Source organism: Silene latifolia, chromosome 7 (genome assembly GCF_048544455.1).
Source record: "Silene latifolia isolate original U9 population chromosome 7, ASM4854445v1, whole genome shotgun sequence".
NCBI lineage: Eukaryota > Viridiplantae > Streptophyta > Magnoliopsida > Caryophyllales > Caryophyllaceae > Silene > Silene latifolia.
This window is the reverse complement of record NC_133532.1, coordinates 5,780,068-5,802,720: the sequence shown is the minus strand read 5'-3', so window position 1 is coordinate 5,802,720 and position 22,653 is coordinate 5,780,068. Positions and strand designations below refer to the sequence as shown.

Below are 22,653 nucleotides of genomic sequence, written 5' to 3'. Positions count from 1 at the left end.
CTGTCCCTATTTAAACCCATTCTTTCTCTCTTTGTTCTTGGATACTTTTTTTTATCAGTTTTTGTACACTATCTCTCCCCACATTTCTGAAACCAAAGGTTTAAACCCCAGCGAAGGCCTCACACATTCTCTTTCCTCTAAGGTATGCACAATTCTTCTCCTATTAATCTTTCCTTGGCAATTGAATTACTCTGTCCAGTATGTTTTCTTAAACTTGCTGGTTGGATGTGTTGTAGCCATTGATGATCTTAAATTTCGTACAATACATCTACTGGTTGTATAACTTATGTATCATGAAACTGCACTGTATTCTTTCCTTCATGATTCCGCAGGTGTCTGTGTAGTGTTGATAAATGATAAATGATAAATCTGTAGTAAATACTGGATTTATTTCATTTTTTTCATTGGTCTGATGAATATCAATGTCAATTTTCCATCAATATTTGAAAGCAAACTACATAGCAAGGATCTAGAGTATGCAAAAATGTAGCTTAGACCTGAAGATTAAAAGCTAAGAACTAGGAGCATCCGCAAAGGTGGAAAACTACTTCCCCATATACACTCTCTTTCCTCATATGGGGAACCTCATTATTGCACAAACTTCCCCTTAATTTGAGGCTCCACCATTTTTAGAGGAGGTCCCCCAAAAAAGTAAGGGTAATTTGTGTGTTCTTTTGGTTAAAATTTTGCATTTCGTTAATGTTTCTTATTTCACTATCCTTTCGATGTATTGTGAGTTGTGACATACAAAGCATAAATCGCTGTTTTTTTTTTTCTTGTACAGAATCTTTGTTCATATCTTTTCCCTATTTTTATTGCTTTTCTATTTGGATTTTCGATTTAATTTTCTATTCTTTTCTCATACCCACCTATGAATAACTTGTAAACTGAGAAACTTGTATTATTTACAATTTACCATTGATGATTTTGAGAATGTTCATACTTCCATTTATTTCTTGAATCATGCGACTAAAATGAAACTGTTTTTTTAATTTAATCTTCTACACTGATAAAAAAATTATATAGGAGTGTGAATAAGCAATTTGATTTGTAGTTCTACATTCACAAATTTTAGGAATATTAATACCGTAAATGAATTAAATAAGTAAATTCTACGACACAAACCACAAAACAATACGGAGTAGAAGTTTTAAACATATCCCTGAAATAAAACTCACTCAGTCCTATAAAGCGAAGAAACGTTAAACAGAACAGGGCTTGAATCTTTGAAGAGTAGTTGCTGTTCCAAGTAAGGTCAGATGTTCGTAGCCTTTTACTTACAATAACAATGAGGTTGTATCCGTAGAATTGTCTGTAACCAGAACTCCATACGCTATCCTGTCTCTTTTCAGCTAGCCATGATCACGTGATATAGTCATTGTGGGATGTTTGTAGATGCATTTTTAACATTCAGTTGATGGTGTTGGGGGTGAAATAGGATGGGGAGGTTTTCATCTTTTGGATATGTATTTGTTGATTGATCCAGTGTGTTACATGGCTAAATGCTTCATAATCAGGTGTGCCTTGATCCAATTTGTTCTGTCTTTTTTTTTTTTTTTTTTTTTTTTTTTTTTTTTTTTTTTTTTTCTGCAGGCTCCAACAGGACTTATAGGATGGCAGATGTCCGACCCATAGTTTGTGACAATGGAACTGGAATGATTAAGGTATGTAAAGTTGAAGTTTACATCATGTAGTGTATGTAAGTTATTATGTCAGCTTAACTAACCTAGATCTTTTAGGCTGGATTTGCCGGAGATGATGATCCTAAGTCCATCTTCCACAGTATCATTGGTAAGGAGCAGAACATGGAATATGTTGGCGACGAAGCCCAATCAAAGTGTGACATCTTGACCTTGAGTTATCCGATTGAGCGTGGTATGGTCACCAACTGGGAAGAGATGGAGAAGATCTGGCATCATACCTTCAATAATGAGCTTCAAGTAGACCCTGAGGAGCACCCAGTTTTACTTACAGAAAAACCTCTTAACCCAAGAGCTAATCGTGAGAAAATGACCCAAATCATGTTTGAGACTTTCAATGTCCCTGCTATGCATATTGCTATCCAGTCTGTTCTCTCCCTACACGGCAATGGTCGTACTACTGGTAAATGAACTTCAGAAGAATTTTCTTGAGTTTAATTTTCAGTTACTGCCTTCATTATCTTGCCTGATTTTCAGACAACGCTTCGTAAATTTAGCGTTGTTTGCCAGATGGAGGTTTTCACCAATGCACTGTGCACATGTCCCAACAAAAAAACTTTTGGGTTTTTTTTAACATGGTACCCTCGTATTTTTTCGAATTCGACGTGGTACCCCTCGTATTTGCAACACATCATTCATACCATTTAACTTAATGAAAGCCTCTCAAAATACCCAAATTGCACTATTTTATGCACTCTTGCTGGTCTTTAGGCAATAATTTGTCATACCATGAACATAAGTATCGTTTACGTAATCGTAAACATATTTTCTTTACAAAATTTAATTGTTTGAAAACTCCACTTTTAGTAGTTTGGGTATTTTTGAAAGTTACTGTATTTACCAAGTTTATGGGTACCGTTAAAAAATGAGGGGTAGCACGTAGAATTCGAAAAAACACCAGGGTACTACGTAGAAAAACCCATGGTTCAATTTTGTGAGGATCAATGAGGTTCGTCTGTCGAGTTACCAAGTGGGAGAACTTGGTATCTGTTACATATGTAAATTATATGGAGTAATATGTTTTTTGTTTGGTTTTAACTATTAAGGTAATTTTTGATGCGGACAAGTTTCGAGCCTAGGTCTTAGGACTAATACTTAAAATGTTTTTACCAGTTAGCAGATATCTGCATATAATGATTTCATACGTGCCAATGATGTTACTCACATGATACGGATGCCAGGTATTGTGCTGGACTCTGGCGATGGTGTCAGCCACACTGTTCCCATCTATGAGGGTTTTGCCCTCCCACATGCTGTTTTCCGTCTGGATGTGGCTGGACGTGATATTACGAGCTACCTCATGGAAAGTCTAAACGAGAAAGGATACTCCTTGATCACAAATGTTGATCGAGAAATTGTAAGGGATATAAAGGAGAAGCGGGCATACGTTGCAGTTGACTTTGAGCAGGAGACTGAGACCGCCAATTCAAGCTCATCAGCCGAGAACTACGAAATGCCAGATGGGCAGGTCATTACCATTGGAGCTGAGTGTTTCACATGCCCTGAAATGCTTTTCGAGCCATCCATGATCGGTATAGCAGCTATGGGTATCCATGAAATGGTTTACAATTCTATCAGGAAGTGTGACGTGGGTCTCATGGCATGTTTGTTTGGTAACATTGTGCTCAGTGGAGGAACCACAATGTTCCCGGGACTCTCTCAGAGATTGAGAAAGGAAATTACTGCTTTGGCTCCAAATCATGTGTGGGTCAAGATTGTGGCCCCACCTGAGAGGCAGTACAGTACTTGGTTAGGAGGGTCCGTCTTGGCATCGCTCAGCACATTCCAACAGGTAAACACATCATCTAACGAGATTTTTCCTTGCCCATTTCTTAAGACTCTCTTCATTCATTTGGATTGTAGATTTTCAAATATTTTAAGAAATGGAATCACAATGCAAAATGTTTCGCCTATGTGGCGGAAATTTGACCCGGATTCATGGCTAATACACGACTAATAAAATCTTTACTGGATATATCTAGTTTTGTAACGATAAGAAACTAAGGCCCTGTAAACCGTGACATTCCATCACACTATAGTATGCATGCGTACTTCATGACCACTACTGTGATGGGTATACTACTATTTAGTATTTAGTACCGTGTTGGAAAGGCTATATATGTCAAGCGAGTTGAAACTCAAGTGAAAACAATTGAATATGAAAGTGGAACTCGTAGAAATTTGGACGGAATGATTATCTGTTTAGTATCAAAATTAACCTTTTAACGACACTAGGGGTAAAGGCGCTGAATCCAAATGAATGAAGGGAATAATCATACTCCGTAACTTGCTAATTACAATGTGCGTTGCAGCTGTGGGTTACGAAGGCAGAGTATGATGAATCTGGACCATCCTTTGTTCACCGCAAATGTTTCTAAGCTTTTCTGTCGGGGGATCAAGTTGGTAGAAGCATTATCTTTGAAAGGGGCCAAGGAATTACAGTTTCCAGATTTTATCGTACTATATATGCCTGTATCCTTCAAACTTGGCCTTCAAGATTGAGTGTCAAAATAAAGGAATCGACTTTGTGATTAGTACTATGCCTGTATAGTCAACAAGGAGGAGAAAGCTGAAGGATAGTTGCTCTGAAGAATGTGAATGTATTGAACTATTGATGACTTGATGAGTATATGTTGTATTTACAGAGTGAAAGAAAGTTGGCATTAGCCTGCTAAGAGGTAATTTTATCTCAGCCTTGTTCTCTTGCGGACTTTGCACTCAATTAGTTTGGAAATGTTGGCATTAGCTGCGGGTCTTGAACGAGCTCCTAATCTTGGTCTTGTAAAGATCCTTATTTGTATGGATAACGCGTCTTGCATAATTCAGGACGAGCAACTTGTTAATAACAGTCTATGGTCTATCGTTAAGAGTTGTAAAGACCGTATCAATGCGGAAGGTTGGGCTATAAAGCTTGAACATACGTATCGGAAAGCGAATCGAGCTAGATTGGCTAGCCCACCGTGGTGTGGATTCACAACCAACATTACTATTCTTGATCATCTGCCCCCGGAACTCCGGTCTATTCTTTGGGAAGACATCCTTGGTCTTGCCATCCCTCATCTAGTAGTTAATTAGCGTCTTTCGGGGATTTGTCCGCTGACTCTATTCGTCCTTGGTCTTGCCATCCCTCATCTAGTAGTTCAATTTTTCCTCATATTTTGAGAAATGTAGTGGAATAGAGTAATTATTGTGTGAGAAGACTTTACATTATCTCTATACCTCAATTAATGAAGTGAAGAAGCACCATAAGGTGGTTGTACGATTGTTAATGAGTGTGAAATAATATGTTCGTCAGTGATTATTAAGGAGGGTGAATGAATGATTTTAATGCAGTGATAATATCTGAGGTTGAATTTAGGATTTGCTTTGTGTCATTGCCCCATTATTTGAATTTTGTTTGATTGTTGCATTACTGGCGGGGAAATAAAACCCTTTAGGTCGTTTTACTGCATCATTTAATCTTCTCCTTATATACTGTGAGAAATGTAGGGAAATAAGAAAGGTGGTGAAATAGGCCGAATGGAAGATGTTTATGTTAATGACTTTTTGTTTACTACAAGGAAATTTGGGTATACTTAGAAGACTAGGAGGTAATCCGGATTAAGTTACAATGTAATGGGATCTATAGTTGTATCAATAAGGAGGGACGAGCGCGAATGAGGAGAATGAGAGGGTTTGGTTGTAGTTAAACATGTAATCTCCATCACCTCCATATAGTTGAAATGACCATTGTTCCATCTAAAGTTTAAACCCATGGAAACACCATTATGCCAATGCAATGAACTCGGGTGTCATGGTTGATATGGGACAGAAAACGCATATGCTGGTAACATTATACTCAGTGGTGGAACGACTATGTTACATTGCAGATAAAATGAGCTAGGAAATCACTGCGTTGGCTCCAGCAGCATGAAGATCAAGGTTGTGGCGGCATGGGAGGAAGTACACTGTCTGGCATGAAGGTTCCATTTTTGCATTTCTGAGCTCATTCCAACAGGTAAAACATCTTCTAACGAGATTCAGTTGGCTTAAAATTTTTAGAAATGATCTATATATCTAATCGTCGGAATTGTTATGATTTAAAATTTGAGACGCGGGGCCTCTTTCTAAAATGAGACATTGGTGCCAGCCTGCTAGGATATGCCAATCTCTAAAATGAAATACGAAGTAGTAAGATTATTTATGGGTAAATGCAAGGATGTATGAATCATAAGGCTTAGAACATCATCAAACAATTTACTATATGCTCCATTTACCACACACTCATCCTTTTTCTACTTTTGTCATGCAAGCCTTTCTTTCTGCATCCACTAGAAGTGTCGAGTTTTTAAGTATTGGCTATGGATTTTATACCCTATGGCCATATTGAGTGTTGTGTTGGACACGAGAATAACCATGGAACTGAAGAGTCAGGTAACATAGCTTAAGATTTTGACTTGCTAATTTCCATGCTTAATTTTGTATTGCAGACAGAGATTGCAAAGGCATAGTACAATGAATCCGGACCATCCGTTGTTCACTGGAAATGCTTCTAACAGGTACAGTATTACCAGATTAATATTTCAAACATCCAGATTTTTATTGCATTTTATGCCCTAGTCCCTTGAAGTTGCATTACATGACTGATAAAAAAGAAGGAACTGCATTCCTTCATTACCTTATTATATTCATGTTTCTTTGTTGTATGTCCTGTTGATTCATTAATCATCATTGAGGGCAATTTGTGAAATAAAAGTCCTTTCTAAGATTAAATATGTCAACTTTTTATTGGTTGAGTAGACCTTGTCAACATGACAGCCATTGCAGATGTTGACTACAACTTCTTGGTGATAATAATTCCTCCTCAGATAAAATCGGGCATTTAATCTGATTAAATTAAATATAGTTGAGAGTTTATTTCTTAAAAAATTTAAAGTGCGAACTTCGATATTTCTTTAGAACAAAAACATTTTTTGTTGGAGGTAAACATCTAATGAGATCTATAGTAGTAGCAAAAAGGAGGTTCGGTGAAATGAGGAGAATGAGAGGGTTTGGTTGGAGGTAAACAGGTAATCTCCATCACCTCATTGAATTGAAATGACAATTGTTCCATGTAAACACGATTATGCCATTAGATGCAATGAACTCAGGTGTCGTGGGTGGTATGTGGCAGAAGGATGCCTATGTTAGTAATGAAGCCTGATCGAAAGTGGTCAGGACCTTTAAATATCCAATTGAGCACAGTATAGTCACCAACTGGGATGGCCCATGGAAAAGATACGGGCATCATAAATTCTACAAGGAGCTTCAAGTTACCCCTGAGGAGCACCCAATTTTGCTTACAGTAGCACCTCTGAAACCAATGGCTCACCGTCAGAAAGTGAACCAAATCATGTTTGAGACTTGCAATTCCCCTGATATCCTCTGAAGAAGAAGAATTTTAAAACTTGCAGATTTTGTTGCATTATTTGACTGGGTCCTTTGAAGTTGTCTTTTGGAGTCAGATGCATTCCTGTCAAAAGCTTGGTCTTTAAGATCAATGAGAAAAATGGACCTGTATTAGGTCATTATCTTGCATTCTTGCCCTTGTTTTTTCTAGTGCAGGTGCATTCCTGGTTCAATCATCATTGAGAGCATTTGTGAAATAAAGCTTTTCGTATTTTCATGTTGAGATTTTAATATTTCAATTTTGATTTTGTCTAAGTTGACCAATCAATTAATTTACTTGCCATTGCAGCAGTTGGGTACAACTTGATGGGATATATAATTTCTCCAACAGAGAAACTTTTAAGCGTTTGAATTAGTTAAGAGTTTACTTGTATAAAAATCAATAATAGTGGACAACTGTGATATTTATTTAGTACCCAAACATGTTCCTCTCTCCCTATTTAAATCCCTGTTCTTTCTCTCTTTGTTCTTGGATACTTTTTTTTTTTTAACATTTTTGTTACATTGTCTCTCCCTACATTTCTGATTTTTGAAACCAAAGGGTTTAAACACCAGCGAAGGCCTCACACGTTCTCTCTCCTCTAAGGTAATACTTCTCTTACTGTTTGGATTTGTTATAACCGTGTTTACGATCTTTAAATTTAGTACTGTACTTCTACTGTTTGTATAACTTGCGTATGATGAAACTGCATTGCTGGGATCTAGAGCATTCTGCCACGAAAATCAATAATCGTTAATGTTTCCTGATGAATGATACTCTCGAAAATATACCGGACTATAATTTTTCTCCTATTAATTTTTCCTTGGTGATTTCGTAAGTATTTGTATTATTGTTGATAAATGGTGCCCCTTAATATATATATGGGCTGGAGAATGAGGTGGTACGGAAGTACCAAAGTATACTACTACTATTACATAGATTTCATTCTGTCGTTTGTCTAGTGAATATCAATGTCAATTTCCCATCAATATTTACTAGTGCATAACAGGAATTTTAGAGCATTCAAAAATGTGGATTTAAGTTTCGAAGTTCAAAAGCTAAGAACTCAGGGCGTCTTTTCCCTTTTCAAAAATTTCAATTTCATTTGAAAACTGCACCTTGGTTATGATATGGATGCTTTTTTTTCTTTTTAAAACCTTGCATTTAGTCAATGTTTCTTATTGCGCTATCTCCTAGATGTATTTGGCGAGACCTGGCAAATAGATTAGTCGGGGTTGGGTCTTTTAGGTCGGATCATTTTCTTGAGTTGTGTCATTTTCAGGTCAGAGATTAAACGCTTTAATCAATAATAATTTGATTAACAAAAAAATTATTTTGCAAAATTACTTATTTGGTATGGAATGTTATAAACCATGAACCCTTTATTTTAATTAAATATTATATTCATTATGACTTAAAACCAGTCGTTTTCAATCATTACGGAGCACTTCGGATCATTTCGGATAGGGTTAATTATGGGCGGGTGGTTTTGGGTCAGGGAATTTTAGGCCGGCCCAACATAGGGTCAATCAAGATTCAGGTTGCGTCTTAGTCTGGTCGGGTCAATTGGGCTCATATTTTGAGTCATGCACTTTGGGTCATTTTAGGGTCTGGTCAAGTTTTATGGGATCGGGTTAGCTACTTACTTAGCATTGTTAGGTATATTTGTGATGTACAAAGCAACAATCACTGTTCTTTTTCTTACAGAGGATCTTTCCTCATTTTTTTCCTCTATGTATTTTTTTTATTATTTGATTTTCAATATCTAATTTATCTATTCCTTTCTCATACCCACCTATGAATAAAACTGGTAAACTGAAAAATTAGTTATATTATTATAATTTACAATTGTGTATGATTTTGAGGATATTCATACTTGCATTTATCTCTCAAATCAAGTGACGAAAATTAAACTATTTGTTTTAATTTAATCTTCTATACTGATAAGAAAATTTTTTAGGGATGAGAATAAGAAGTTTAATCTGTACTCCACATGCACAAATTTTAGGAATATATTTAAAACGACCGTAATATGAATTAAATTGAATAAATTCTATGATACAAACCTTAAACTGTAAAAAGTTTCATATCCATGGTTTAAAACTCACTTAGTCCTCCATAAGCGCAGAAATGCTAAACATGAGTACATGACATGGCTTGAATCTTTGAAGACAAGTTGCTGTTTCAAGTAGGGTCAGATGTCCTTAGCCTTTTTCTTGTAATAACAATGAGGTTTTATCATAGAATAGTCCATAACTCTATAAGTTATCCTGACCCTTTTCAGCTAGCCATGATCACTTGTTGTAGTCCTTGTGGAATCTTTGTAAGTGCCTGGTTCACTTTTAGCATTCAAATGATGGTATTGAGGGCGAAATAAGTGGGGGACGGTTTTCATCTTTTGAAATACGTTTTATTGCTTGATCCATTGTGTTGCATGGCTAGCTGCTTGTTAGCCTTGTTCCAATTTGTTCTGTTTTAAACTGACCTCTTTTGCTGCAGTGAAAGCTATAAGATGGAAGATGTCCAAGTCGTTGTTTGTGACAATGGAACTGGAATGATTAAGGTATACTAGATATTTTCTGTTAGAGCTACAGTATGTGAAGTTGGCAGTTTGGATGTGGGCGTAGCCCTGTAAATTATTTTGTCAGCTTGACTAACCTAGATCTGTTTTCAAAAATTTTAGGCTGGATTTGCCGGAGAAGATGATCCTAAGGCTACCTTCCGCAATATTGTTGGTACAGGGCAGAATAACGTATACTTTGGCGACGAAGCCCAATCAAAGTGTGACATCATGACCTTGAAATATCCAATTGAGCGTGGTATAGTCACCAACTGGGAAGAGATGGAGAAGATCTGGCATCATACCTTTAGTAATGAGCTTCGAGTTGCCCCTGTGGAGCACCCAGTTTTACTTACAGAAAAACCTCTTAACCCAAGAGCTAATCGTGAGAAAATGACCCAAATCATGTTCGAGACTTTCAATGTCCCTGCTACGTATATCGCTAACCAGTCTGTTCTCTCCCTACACGCCTGTGGTCGTACTACTGGTAAGAAATTAATATTATTTTTTCTTTTGAGTATGACTTTCAGTTGATGCATTGATTATCTGACTTGATTCAGGTAATGTTTCATAAACTTAGCATTGTATGCCAGATGATAACTGTCATCAATGCACTGTGTTCACATGTCCAACAAACATCTTACGTCATTGCTCTTTCATGTACACACTTTGCTCTATCATGGGCTTTTTTCCATAGTTTTTCCATTGCATACCCTTTCTTTTGAAAACAAGAGAAAAGTTTCTCTCTTATTTTCTCTCTTTCTCTAACAAGTTAATCAAAATGTAACCAAATTCATCAATTATGCACATCATTCATACATTAAACCAGTAATTAATCTAATTTCACCAGCAATATATCAAATTTTTGTACGAAAATTACCTAATTACATAGTCAATTAAGCTAAATTTAACAATTAGGGTTTCATTTAAGAAGCTAATTGTTTGCGGGGAAGGTGGGCGGGGCGGGGAAGGTGACCGGCGGTGGATTGGCCGGAGGGAAGGTGGCAGGCGGTGGGGTGGCTGATGGTGGGGAAAGGAGTGTTGAAACAATTAGGCGAAATTTAAGGGAAAGAAAGTGTTTGATTGAGTAAAATGAAAAGGGTAAAGTAGGTAATGTCGTACATGATTGAGTAAATCATGTCCATAAAAGAGCATAACCCAAATCTTATTTGTTTTAATTTTGTGATTATTAATGAGGTTTATGTGGTGAGTCATTATGAGGCAGCATTTGGTGTCTGTTATATATAAATGATACGGAGCAATATGTATTCTTTTTGGAAATAAGGCAATTTTGATGCTGACTTGTTTCGAGGTCTCTTAGTACTATGCTTAATTGTTTTACCAGTTAGCAGATATCTGCGTTTATTGATTTCATATGTGCCAATGATGTTACTAACATGGCAATGAATGCCAGGTATTGTGTTGGACTCTGGCGATGGTGTCAGCCATACTGTTCCCGTTTATGAGGTTTTGCCCTCCCACGCGCTGTTTTCTGTCTGGATGTGGCTGGACAAGATGTTACTGGCTACCTCATGAAGATTCTAAACGAGAAAGTACACTCCTTGACTCCAAATGTTGACCAAGAAATTGCAAGAGATATAAAGGAGAAGCTGGCATACGTTGCTCTTGACTTTGAGCAGGAGCTTGCAACGGCCAATACCAGCCCATCAGTTGAGGAGAACTATGAGATGCCAGATGGGCAGGTTATTACCATTGGAGCTGAGCGTTTCACATGCCCTGAAGTGCTTTTCAAGCCATCCATGATCGGTATAGAAGCTACGGGTATCCATGAAATGACTTACAATTCGATCATGAAGTATGATGTGGATCTCAGGAAATGTTTGTTTGATAACATTGTGCTCTGTGGAGGAACCACAATGATCTCTGGAATTGCTCATAGAGTGAGTAAGGAAATTGCTTCTTTGTCTCCAGGCCTCCAGCTGACATGGCGGTCAGGGTTGTGATCACACCTCTGGGGAAGGACTGTGCCTGGATCGGAGGGTCCATCTTAGCATCGCTTAACATATTCGAACAGGTAAAACATCATCTATTGAGACTGGTTGTCCTTTACCCTGTTCTTAAATCTCCCCATCATTTTTTGAATTCATACATTTGCAAATGATATTTTTTTAAGAAAAGGGAGTACAATCTGGATGTTTGGCCTATATGGCTGGTATGTGACCGATGCATGGCTTAGAGATGACTGATAAAGCCTCGATACTGACCTATACTACTTATATGAACAATATGAAATTAAGGCGCAATAAACCACGACATTTAACGCGCCATCAAATTATTGTACGCAATCGCGGTTCATGGCTGTAGTCCGTTACTGTGATGATGATATTTAGTACCGTGGTGGAAAGGCGATTTATGTCCAGCGGATTGACAGTTAAATATGAACGTGGAACTAAAAATTTGGAAGGGATGTTTGTCTACTTTTGTGTCAAAAGTAATATTCGAACGGCGCAAGGGTAATTTGCTGAATTTAATGAGTGAAGGGGATAATCATATCTTGCTAATTACTATTTGCATTGTAGATGTGTATTACGAAGGCAGAGTATGACGAATCCGGGGCCATCTTTTGTTCACCGCAAATGCTTTTAAGTTTTTCTGTTGTACGATCAAGTTGGAAGAAGAATTGTCTTCATAATGGGGCAAAGGAATTACAGTTGGCAAATTTTATTGTATTGTACGCCTGAATCCTTCAAACCTGGCCTTCAAGATTGAGTGAGAGTAAAAGAGATTGTCTGTGTCACTGTGTATAGTATGAGTCAATAAGGCTGAGAAAGCTGAAGGATCGATATTTGTTGTGTGCTCTGATTTTTTTTTTCTTTTGATGGAAATGACAGAATTTGTGCCTTTTTGTGCCTTTGTTTCCAGTCAAAACTGCATTCCTGCATTCAGTAACCTCTTTCTCCCTGAGTTTTATGTTTTGACATTTTATTAATTAAATTATAGTATTATACATGTGTGATTTATGGTGAATTTGATATTTATATGTTCGCCAATGATTATCAAGGATGGTGAATGGATAATTTTATGCTTGCGATAGTTTTCTGAGTTTGAATTCTGGATATACTTCGTGTAATTACTCTTATTGTTTGAATTTTGATTGATTGTTGAAATACTGATGGAAAGCTAAAATGCTTCAAGCCGTTTCACTACATTGTTTGAAATCTTTCCTTGTATTCTTTGAGAAATGTAGTGGAATAGAGTAATCATTGTGTGAGACGACTTTACAATATCTTCTATACCTCAATTAATGATAGCAATAAATGAAGTGAACAAGCACTATATATTGTACGATTGTTAATGAGTGTGAAATAATATGTTCGTCAGTGATTATTAAGGATGGTGAATGAATGATTTTAATGCAGTGATAATTTCTGAGGTTGAATTTAGGAGATGCTTTGTGTCATTGCCCCACTTTTTGAATTTTGATTGATCTTTGCATTACTGACGGAGAAATAAAACACTATAGGTCGTTTTACTGTCGTTTAAAAGCTTCTCCTTATATATTGTGAGAAATGTAGGGAAATAAGAAAGGTGGTGAAGTAGGCCGAACGGAAGATGTTTATTTTAATGACTTTTAGTTTACTACAAGGAAATTTGGGTATACTTAGAAAACTAGGAGGTAATCTGGATTAAATTTAATGTAATGGGATCTATAGTAGTTTCAATAAGGAGGGATGAGCTGCAAAATGAGGAGAATGAGAGGGTATGGTTGTAAGTAAACATGTGATCTCCATCACTTCCATGTAGTTGAAATGGCCATTGTTCCATCTAAATTCTAAACCCGTGTAAAAATCATTATGCCAGTGCAATGAACTCGGGTTTCATGTTTGATATGGGACAGAAGACGCATATGCTGGTAACATTATACTCAGTGGTGGAACAACAATGTTACATTGCAGATAGAATGAGCTAGGAAATCATTGCGTTGGCTCCAGCAGCATGAAGATCAAGGTTGTGGCGGCATCTGGGAGGAAGTACACTGTCTGGCATGAAGGGTCCATTTTTGTATTTCTGAGCTCATCCCAACAGGTAAAACATCTTCTAATGAGATTCAGTTAGCAAAAAGAATTTAGAAATGATCTATATGTCCAATTTCGGAATTTTTATGATTTAAATTTTGAGACACGGGGCCTCTTTCTAAAATGAGACACTGGTGGTAGCCTGCTAGGACATGCCTTTCTCTAAAATGAAATAGTGAGATTATTTCAGGGGAATGCAAGGATGTACGAGTCATAAGGCTTAGAACATCGTCAAAAATTATACTATATGCTTCATATATGATATACCACACTCTAACTCCTCTTCTACTTTTGTCATGTGAGCCTTTCTTTCCGCATCCACTAGAAGAAGTGTCAAATTCTTAAGTATTGTCTATGGATTTCATACCCATATGGCCATATCGAGTGTTGTGTTGGATGCGAGAATAACCAACCATGGAACTGAAGAGTCAGATAACATAGCTAAAGATTCTGACTTGCTAATTTCCGTGCTTGATTTTTTATTGCAGATATGGATTGCAAAGGCAGTATGATGAATCCGGACCATCCGTTGCTCATGCAATTGCTTCTAACAGGTACTAGTATAACCAGATTAATATTCAAACATCCTGATTTTATTGCATTTTACGACTGATTCCCTTGAAGTTGAATTTCGTGACTGGTAAAAAAGAGACGGAACTATACTCCGTCATTGTGTTCATGTTTCTTTGTTGTATGTCCTGTTGATTCATCATTGAGAGCAATCTGTGAAATAAACATTGTTCATGTCCTTTCTAAGATTAAAATATGTCAACTTTTGATTGGTTGAGTAGACCGTGTCAACATGACAGCCATTGCAGCTGTTGACTACAACTTCTTGGTGATTATATTTTCTCCTCAGATAAACTCAGTCATTTAATTTGATTAAGCAAATATAGTTGACTTCTTTAAAAATTGAAAGTAAGCGGACAACTGCGATATTTATTTAGAACCAAAACAATTTTTTTATCTGTATATATATTTTTAAATCCCTTGTGTATCTCTTTGTTTCTTGGATCCTCTTTCTTCATTTTTGTTTCAGTCTTTCACTACATTTCTGAAACCAGGAGCGCTAAACGCAAACCAGGGTTTCTGACATACTTTCTCTAAGGTATGCATGTTTCTTCCCCTATTAATCTTTCCTTAGTGATCGAACCAATCTGTCAAATAAAGTCTCTAAAAATTGGTCTGGTTTAATCGTGATCGCTGATAATTGATTATTTAAACTTTGTACCATGATTATAGTGAACGTTTAACGTATGTAAAATAAATTTTAATTCCTCTTGAATTTAACAAATATTGGGTGATTTTATATCAATCTCGCTAGACTGAAGAATGAGGCACACCTGAAGTATATACTAGTAATTGTCATCTTTCATTACTCCGTTTTCCTGTGGATGGATCTGTCATTTTTCCATTAAGGACCTGAGCTAAGAAGCTAACTTCCATTAACAATTTCATTCTCCTTTGATAATTTGATCTTGATTATGACTGGGATTGATTTTTTTTTTTTTCACGTGATAATTTTTCTTATGTCTTAGTCTCTAGTGTATTGTGCCATAGAATGCGAAATTCTTTGTCCTTTCTTTATAATGAATCTATGATCAAACTTCCCGGGGTCTTAAAAAAGGAAGAAATGACAAACATTGTGAGGCTCGTTTCTTTGAAGGGAGGTTACCGTTCCAAGGAGGGTCAGACACTCAGACTACATAGCCTTCTTAACAAAAAAGTTGTAACTGTACTTGTGTTCTGCTGACCCGTTAAGCTAGTTATGATTTAGATCTTGTAGGATCTTTTAAAATTCCTCTTTCAACCTTTGGCTTTATGTACAAGTGATAGACGTGGTTTTCATCTTTTGGATAATATTTTTCGATTGATCCTGTGAGTCGCATGCTTGGTATGTGTGCCTTACTGAATTCTGTTGGTTAAATCTTCCTCTTTTCCTGCAAGCTTATTATGTAAATGTGATTCTTCTGTTACAGCTAAACGGATAAGATGGCAGATGCCCAAGCTGTTGTTTGCGACAATGGAACTGGATTGATCAAGGTATACTTGATCTTTTCTGTTAGAGATATGGTATGGAAAGTTGGAAGTATCGGATTATGTGGAGGAGGTAATCATGTCATCTCTTCTCTTTACACAAATGTAGGCTGGATTTTCTGGAGATGATGTTCCTAAGACTATCTTTCCCAGTGTTGTTGGTATGGGCCAAAATGACGAATATGTGGGCAGTGAAGCTCAATTGAAATGTGATATATTGACACTTAAATATCCAATTGAGCGCGGTGTAGTCACCGATTGGGAAGACATGGAGAAGATATGGCATCATATTTTCTACAATGAGCTTCATGTTTCTCCTGAGGACCACCCAGTTATGCTTACAGAAGCAACTCTTAACTCACGGACTAATCATGAGAAAATGACCCAAATCATGTTCGAGACATTTGATGTCCCTGCTTTGTATATTGCCTTCCAGACTGTTCTCTCTCTATATGCCAGTGGTCGTACTACGGGTAAGTGCATGTCAGAGCATCTTCTTCTTTGAATTGGAATTTCTGTTGATGCCTTGATGATCTTTCTTGAGTCTTAAGTAATAGTCGTAAACTGGAGAAAATCGAACAGGTCAAGCCGTCAAGGTTGTATTGTAAATCCAATGATATCTGGAGAAAATAACGGTCAGTCAGTTAACCAATAAAATCAAACAGGGGAATAAAATTGGTTAGATAATGTTATTTTAATGATATCGATGGCACGATTGCCAGGTATGGTGCTGGACTCTGGCGAGGGTGTCAGCCACATTGTTCCAATCTATGAGGGCTATACCCTTCAACACGCTATGGCACGTTTGAGTATGGCTGGATGCGACATCACCGACTACCTCAAGAAGATTCTAACTGAGAAAGGATGCTCTGTTACCACAAATATTGGTCGAAAAATTGCAAGGGATATAAAGGAGAAAATGTCTTACATTTCTCTTGACTTCAACCATGAGGTTGAGACTGTCAATACCAGCTCATCGGTCAAGCAAAGATATGAAATGCCAGATGGGCAGGTTATTACCGTTGGATCTGAGCGTTTTATATGTTCTGAAGCCCTCTTCAAGCCATCGATTATTGGTCTGGACGCTTTGGGTATCCATGAAGCCGTTCACTACGCCATGATGAAGTGTGACATTGATATTAGGGAAGATATGTATCGTAACTTTTTGCTTAGTGGAGGAACCACAATGATCCCTGGGTTTGCTGATAGAGTGAGCAACGAAATAACTGATTTGGCTCATAGAGCTAGTAAGGAAATTACCGCTTTGGCTCCAAGAAGCATGAAGCTCAAGGTTATCGCCCCACCCGAGAGGAAGTATAGTGCCTGGATCGGAGGGTCCATTTTAGCGTCTCTCGACACATTCCAACAGGTAAAACTTTGAGGTGATCAATTGCGTTTTTTTTTTGTGTTGGATGAGTGTGGGGTCTAACGTGTACTTTGTGGCTCACACGCCACAAACACGCATGCTAGCAGTTTTTAGACGGGTTAGTGGGCCTGATCTCCTATCAGTGGTGCTGTAAACGTGTCCAATACAACGTCAAAATGTGGTTGTGAATCCTGTCGCAACTGATTATGTGAATTATGAAAATGCAATGTCTATACTAGCTTCTTTTGCAGATCTGGTTCGTTCTCTGAGTCCATCCGTCCATCCATAAACAATTGAAATTATCGAGAATTAGTTTGAAAAGCTCGAAGAAGGAAAATGTTGTGAATTTAAGTTGAGTTATTAATATGACTGGCTAATTACTAACTTCGTGTTGCAGATGTGGATTACGAAGGCAGAGTATGATGAATTCGGACCGTCTTTTGAACACCTGAAATGCTTCTAAGATCTGTTTGTAGATTTTATTGCATTGTACATTTGTACTATGTCTGACTCCTTCAACTTGGGAGGGAAAAGGAATTGTTTTTGTCAAACTGCCATAGGACTATTACATAAACTATTGGGTAAGAAGGTTTTATACGTGAGACGGTCCCGATATACAAAAGCATAAATCATTTATAGTTTTATATAAATATATTAGTAATAAATGTGTTTCTTTTACAAAACTTAACTGTCTCACGGGATGAGACGGTCATACTATAATTTGTGGGACTTGTTATACTCAACTAGGACAAGAAGCCCGAAGGATACATAGTTACTTGAGTACTACATTATTGAACCTTGGCATATACGGAGCACAAAATTATATATTCTCTCCGTTTCAATTATTTATTTTACTTTTGATAAAAACACCATAAAAATAAATAAATGATAGACAGGGAGCTTATGGATGGACGGAAAAATAAATAAATAAATAAATGATCAAGACAGGGAGCTGGGTCCGGTATGACCTCCCGAACGGCTCAAAAATAAAAGGTCCGTTTTAATCATTTATTTTACTTCAATTTGAGCCGTTCGGGAGGTCGTACCAGACCCAGTTTCTTTTTCTCCCGGTTTTTCAATCACGCGTTCAAGGTTATTTCAGGAGTTAACCTATTTGAATCAGCCTCAAATAACGAGCATTAAACTAGCATTAATCCATTTTCATGATTATCCGAGGTTCGACGAATGCTGGTTTATGGCATACTGGCACCCCCAAATATCTTCTGTTGCTACTCAAATTTTGTGTGGCCGCTTTATCTGACCCGTGGAACTTTCTATGTGATTTCCGGAGAATTTTGTTCTGGGACCCTGGAATCCCGAAAAACTGTGTATTATACACTTCAATTTGAGCCGTTCGGGAGGTCATACCGGACCCAGCTTCTTTTTCTCCCGGTTTTTCAATCACGCGTCCGAGGTCATTTCAGGAGTTAACCTATTCGATTCAGCCTCAAATAACGAGCATTAATCCATTTTTCACGATTATCCGAGATTCGACGAATGCTGGTTTATGGCATACCGGCACCCGTAAATGTCTTCCATTGCTACTCAAATTTTGCGTGGCCGCTTTATCTGACCCGAGGAACTTTCTATGTGACTTCCGGAGAATTTTGTTCCGGGACCCTGGAATCCCGAAAAACCGTGTATTATACACTTCAATTTGAGCCGTTCGGGAGGACGTACCGGACACAGTTTCTTTTTCTCCCGGTTTTTCAATCACGCGTCCAAGGTTATTTCAGGAGTTAACCTATTCGATTCAGCCTCAAATAACGAGCATTAAACGAGTATTAATCGATTTTTCACGATTATCCGAGGTTCAGCGAATGTTGGTTTATGGCATACCGGCACCCCCAAATGTCTTCCGTTGCTACTCAAATTTTGCGTGACCGCTTTATCTGACCCGAGGAACTATCTATGTGAATTCCGGAGAATTTTGTTCTGGGACCCTGGAATCCCGAAAAACCGTGTATTATACACTTCAATTTGAGCCGCTCGGGAGGTCGTACTGGACCCGGTTTCTTTTTCTTCCGGTTTTTCAATCATGCGTCCGAGATCATTTCAGGAGTTAACGTATTCGATTCAGCCTCAAATAACGAGCATTAAACGAGCATTAATACATTTTTCACGATTATCCAAGGTTCGACGAATGCTGGTTTATGGCATACCGGCATCCCCAAATGTCTTCCGTTGCTACTCAAATTTTGCGTGGCCGCTTTATCTGACCCGAGGAACTTTCTATGTGATTTCCGAAGAATTTTGTTCCGGGACCCTGGAATCCCGAAAAACCGTGTATTATTATATACACTTCAATTTGAGCCGTTCGGGAGGTCGTACCGGACCCAGTTTCTTTTTCTCCCGGTTTTCAATCACGCGTCCGAGGTCATTTAAGGAGTTAACCTATTCGATTCAGCCTCAAATAACGAGCATTAATCAATTTTTCACGATTATCCGAGGTTCGACGAATACTGGTTTATGGCATACCGGCACCCCCAAATATCTTCCGTTGCTACTCAAATTTTGCATGGCCGCTTTATCTGACTTAAGGAACTTTCTATGTGATTTCCGGAGAATTTTTTTCTGGGACCCTGGAATCCCGAAAAACCGTGTATTATACACATCAATTTGAGCCATTCGGGAGGTCGTACCGGACCCAGTTTCTTTTTCTCCCGGTTTTTCAATCACGCGTCCAAGGTTATTTCAGGAGTTAACCTATTCGATTCATCCTCAAATAACGAGCATTAAACGAGTATTAATCGATTTTTCACGATTATCCGAGGTTCGACGAATGTTTGTTTATGGCATACCGGCACCCCAAAATATCTTCCGTTGCTACTCAAATTTTGCGTCGCCGCTTTATCTGACCCGAGGAACTTTCTATGTGATTTCCAGAGAATTTTGTTCCGGGACCCTGGAATCCTGAAAAACCGTGTATTATACACTTCAATTTGAGCCGTTCGGGAGGTCGTACCGGCCCAGTTTCTTTTTCACCCGGTTTTTCAATCACGCGTCCAAGGTTATTTCAGGAGTTAACCTATTTGAATCAGCCTCAAACAACGAGCATTAAACTAGCATTAATCCATTTTTCACGATTATACGAGGTTCGACGAATGTTGGTTTATGGCATACCGGCACCTCCAAATGTCTTCCGTTGCTACTCAAATTTTGCGTGGCCGCTTTATCTGACCCGAGGAACTTTCTATGTGATTTCCGGAGAATTTTGTTCCGGGACCTGGAATCATGAAAAACCGTGTATTATACACTTCAATTTGAGCCGTTCGGGAGGTCGTACCGGACCCAGTTTCTTTTTCTCCCGGTTTTTCAATCACGCGTCCAAGGTTATTTCAGGAGTTAACCTATTCGAATCAGCCTTAAATAACGAGCATTAAACTAGCATTAATCAATTTTTCATGATTTTTCCGAGTTTCGACGAATGCTGGTTTATGGCATACCGGCACCCCCAAATGTCTTCTGTTGCTACTCAAATTTTGTGTGGCCGCTTTATCTGACCCGTGGAACTTTCTATGTGGTTTCCGGAGAATTTTGTTCTGGGACCCTGGAATCCCGAAAAACCCGTGTATTATACACTTCAATTTGAGCCGTTCGGGAGGTCGTACCGGACCCAGTTTCTTTTTCTCCCGGTTTTTCAATCACGCGTCCGAGGTCATTTCAGGAGTTAACCTATTCGATTCAGCCTCAAATAACGAGCATTAAACGAGCATTAATCCATTTTTCACGATTATCCGAGGTTCGACGAATGCTGGTTTATGGCATACCGGCACCCCTAAATGTTTTCCATTGCTACTCAAATTTTGGGTGGCCGCTTTATCTGACCCGAGGAACTTTCTATGTGACTTCCGGAGAATTTTGTTCCGGGACCCAGGAATCCCGAAAAACCGTGTATTATACACTTCAATTTGAGCCGTTCGGGAGGTCGTACCGGACCCAGTTTATTTTTCTCCCGGTTTTTCAATCACGCGTCCAAGGTTATTTCAGAATTTAACCTATTCGATTCAGCCTCAAATAACGAGCATTAAACGAGTATTAATCGATTTTTCACGATTATCCGAGGTTCGACGAATGTTGGTTTATGGCATACCGGCACCCCCAAATGTCTTCCGTTGCTACTCAAATTTTGCGTGGCCGCTTTATCTGACCCGAGGAACTTTCTATGTGATTTCCGGAGAATTTTGTTCCGGGACCCTGGAATCTTGAAAAACTGTGTATTATACACTTCAATTTGAGCCGTTCGGGAGGTCGTACCGGACCCAGTTTCGTTTTCTCTCGGTTTTTCAACTACGCGTCCAAGGTTATTTCAGGAGTTAACCTATTCGAATCAGCCTCAAATAACGAGCATTAAACTAGCATTAATCCATTTTTCATGATTTATCCGAGGTTCGACGAATGCTGGTTTATGGCATACCGGCACCCGCAAATGTCTTCTGTTGCTACTTAAATTTTGTATGGCCGCTTTATCTAACCCGAGGAACTTTCTATGTGGTTTCCGGAGAATTTTGTTCCGGGACCCTGGAATCCCGAAAAACCGTGTATTATACACTTCAATTTGAGCCGTTCGGGAGGTCATACCGGACACAGCTTCTTTTTCTCCCGGTTTTTCAATCACGCGTCCGAGGTCATTTAAGGAGTTAACCTATTCGATTGAGCCTCAAATAACGAGCATTAATCCATTTTTCACGATTATCCGAGATTCGACGAATGCTGGTTTATGGCATACCGGCACCCGTAAATGTCTTCCATTACTACTCAAATCTTGCGTGGCCGCTTTATCTGACCCGAGGAACTTTCTATGTGACTTCCGGAGAATTTTGTTCCGGGACGCAGGAATCCCGAAAAACCGTGTATTATAGTTCTTATGGGAGGATTAACAAAACATGTTCCAATTACAAAAACTGCTTTTTTAATAGGTACGCTTTCTCTTTGTGGTATTCCGCCTCTATCTTGTTTTTGGTCCAAGGATGAAATTCTTAATGATAGTTGGTTGTATTCGTCAATTTTTGCAATAATAGCTTATTTCACAGCCGGATTAACCGCTTTTTATATGTTTAGAATCTATTTTCTTACGTTTGACGGGCATTTAAACCTTTATTGTAAAAATTATAGTGGAAAAAAAAACATTTCAGAAGTTAACCTATTCGATTCAGCCTCAAATAACGAGCATTAAACGAGTATTAATCGATTTTTCACGATTATCCGAGGTTCGACGAATGTTGGTTTATTTCATACCGGCACCCCCAAATGTCTTCCGTTGCTACTCAAATTTTGCGTGGCCGCTTTATCGACCCGAGGAACTTTCTATGTGATTTTCGGAGAATTTTGTTCGGGACCCGGAAACTGAAAAACCGTGTATTATACACTTAAATTTGAGCCGTTCGGGAGGTCGTACCGGACCCAGTTTCTTTTTCTCCCGGTTTTTCAATCACGCGTCCAAGGTTATTTCAGGAGTTAACCTATTCGAATCAGCCTCAAATAACGAGCATTAAACTAGCATTAATCCATTTTTCATGATTATCCGAGGTTCGACGAATTTTGGT

The 22,653-nt window shown here is 38.2% G+C and overlaps 2 protein-coding genes and 1 pseudogene across 3 annotated transcripts; all 3 read left to right on the top strand.

Annotated features, from left to right (window-relative positions):
• Positions 1-57: 57 nt before the first annotated feature.
• On the top strand, positions 58-7,711 carry LOC141591495 (actin-11-like). The gene is made up of 7 exons (XM_074411846.1): positions 58-142; positions 1,594-1,664; positions 1,740-2,103; positions 2,882-3,492; positions 4,013-4,378; positions 5,570-5,697; positions 6,170-7,711. The coding sequence occupies exons 2-5, from the start codon at positions 1,614-1,616 to the stop codon at positions 4,076-4,078; spliced, it is 1,092 nt and encodes a 363-aa protein (XP_074267947.1). The 5' UTR covers positions 58-142; positions 1,594-1,613; the 3' UTR covers positions 4,079-4,378; positions 5,570-5,697; positions 6,170-7,711.
• A 1,269-nt stretch (positions 7,712-8,980) lies between these two features.
• Positions 8,981-12,559, top strand: LOC141591492 (actin-11-like; annotated as a pseudogene).
• A 1,648-nt stretch (positions 12,560-14,207) lies between these two features.
• LOC141591493 (actin-11-like) lies at positions 14,208-17,704 on the top strand. 2 transcript variants are annotated; one of them, XM_074411844.1, is made up of 6 exons: positions 14,208-14,258; positions 14,769-14,812; positions 15,684-15,747; positions 15,851-16,214; positions 16,464-17,110; positions 17,505-17,704. In XM_074411844.1, the coding sequence occupies exons 3-6, from the start codon at positions 15,697-15,699 to the stop codon at positions 17,568-17,570; spliced, it is 1,128 nt and encodes a 375-aa protein (XP_074267945.1). In that variant the 5' UTR covers positions 14,208-14,258; positions 14,769-14,812; positions 15,684-15,696; the 3' UTR covers positions 17,571-17,704. The 2 variants fall into 2 exon arrangements, with proteins under 2 accessions (XP_074267945.1, XP_074267946.1); XM_074411845.1 differs by having other exon boundaries at positions 14,242-14,258; positions 14,744-14,812.
• The last annotated feature ends 4,949 nt before the right edge of the window (positions 17,705-22,653 follow it).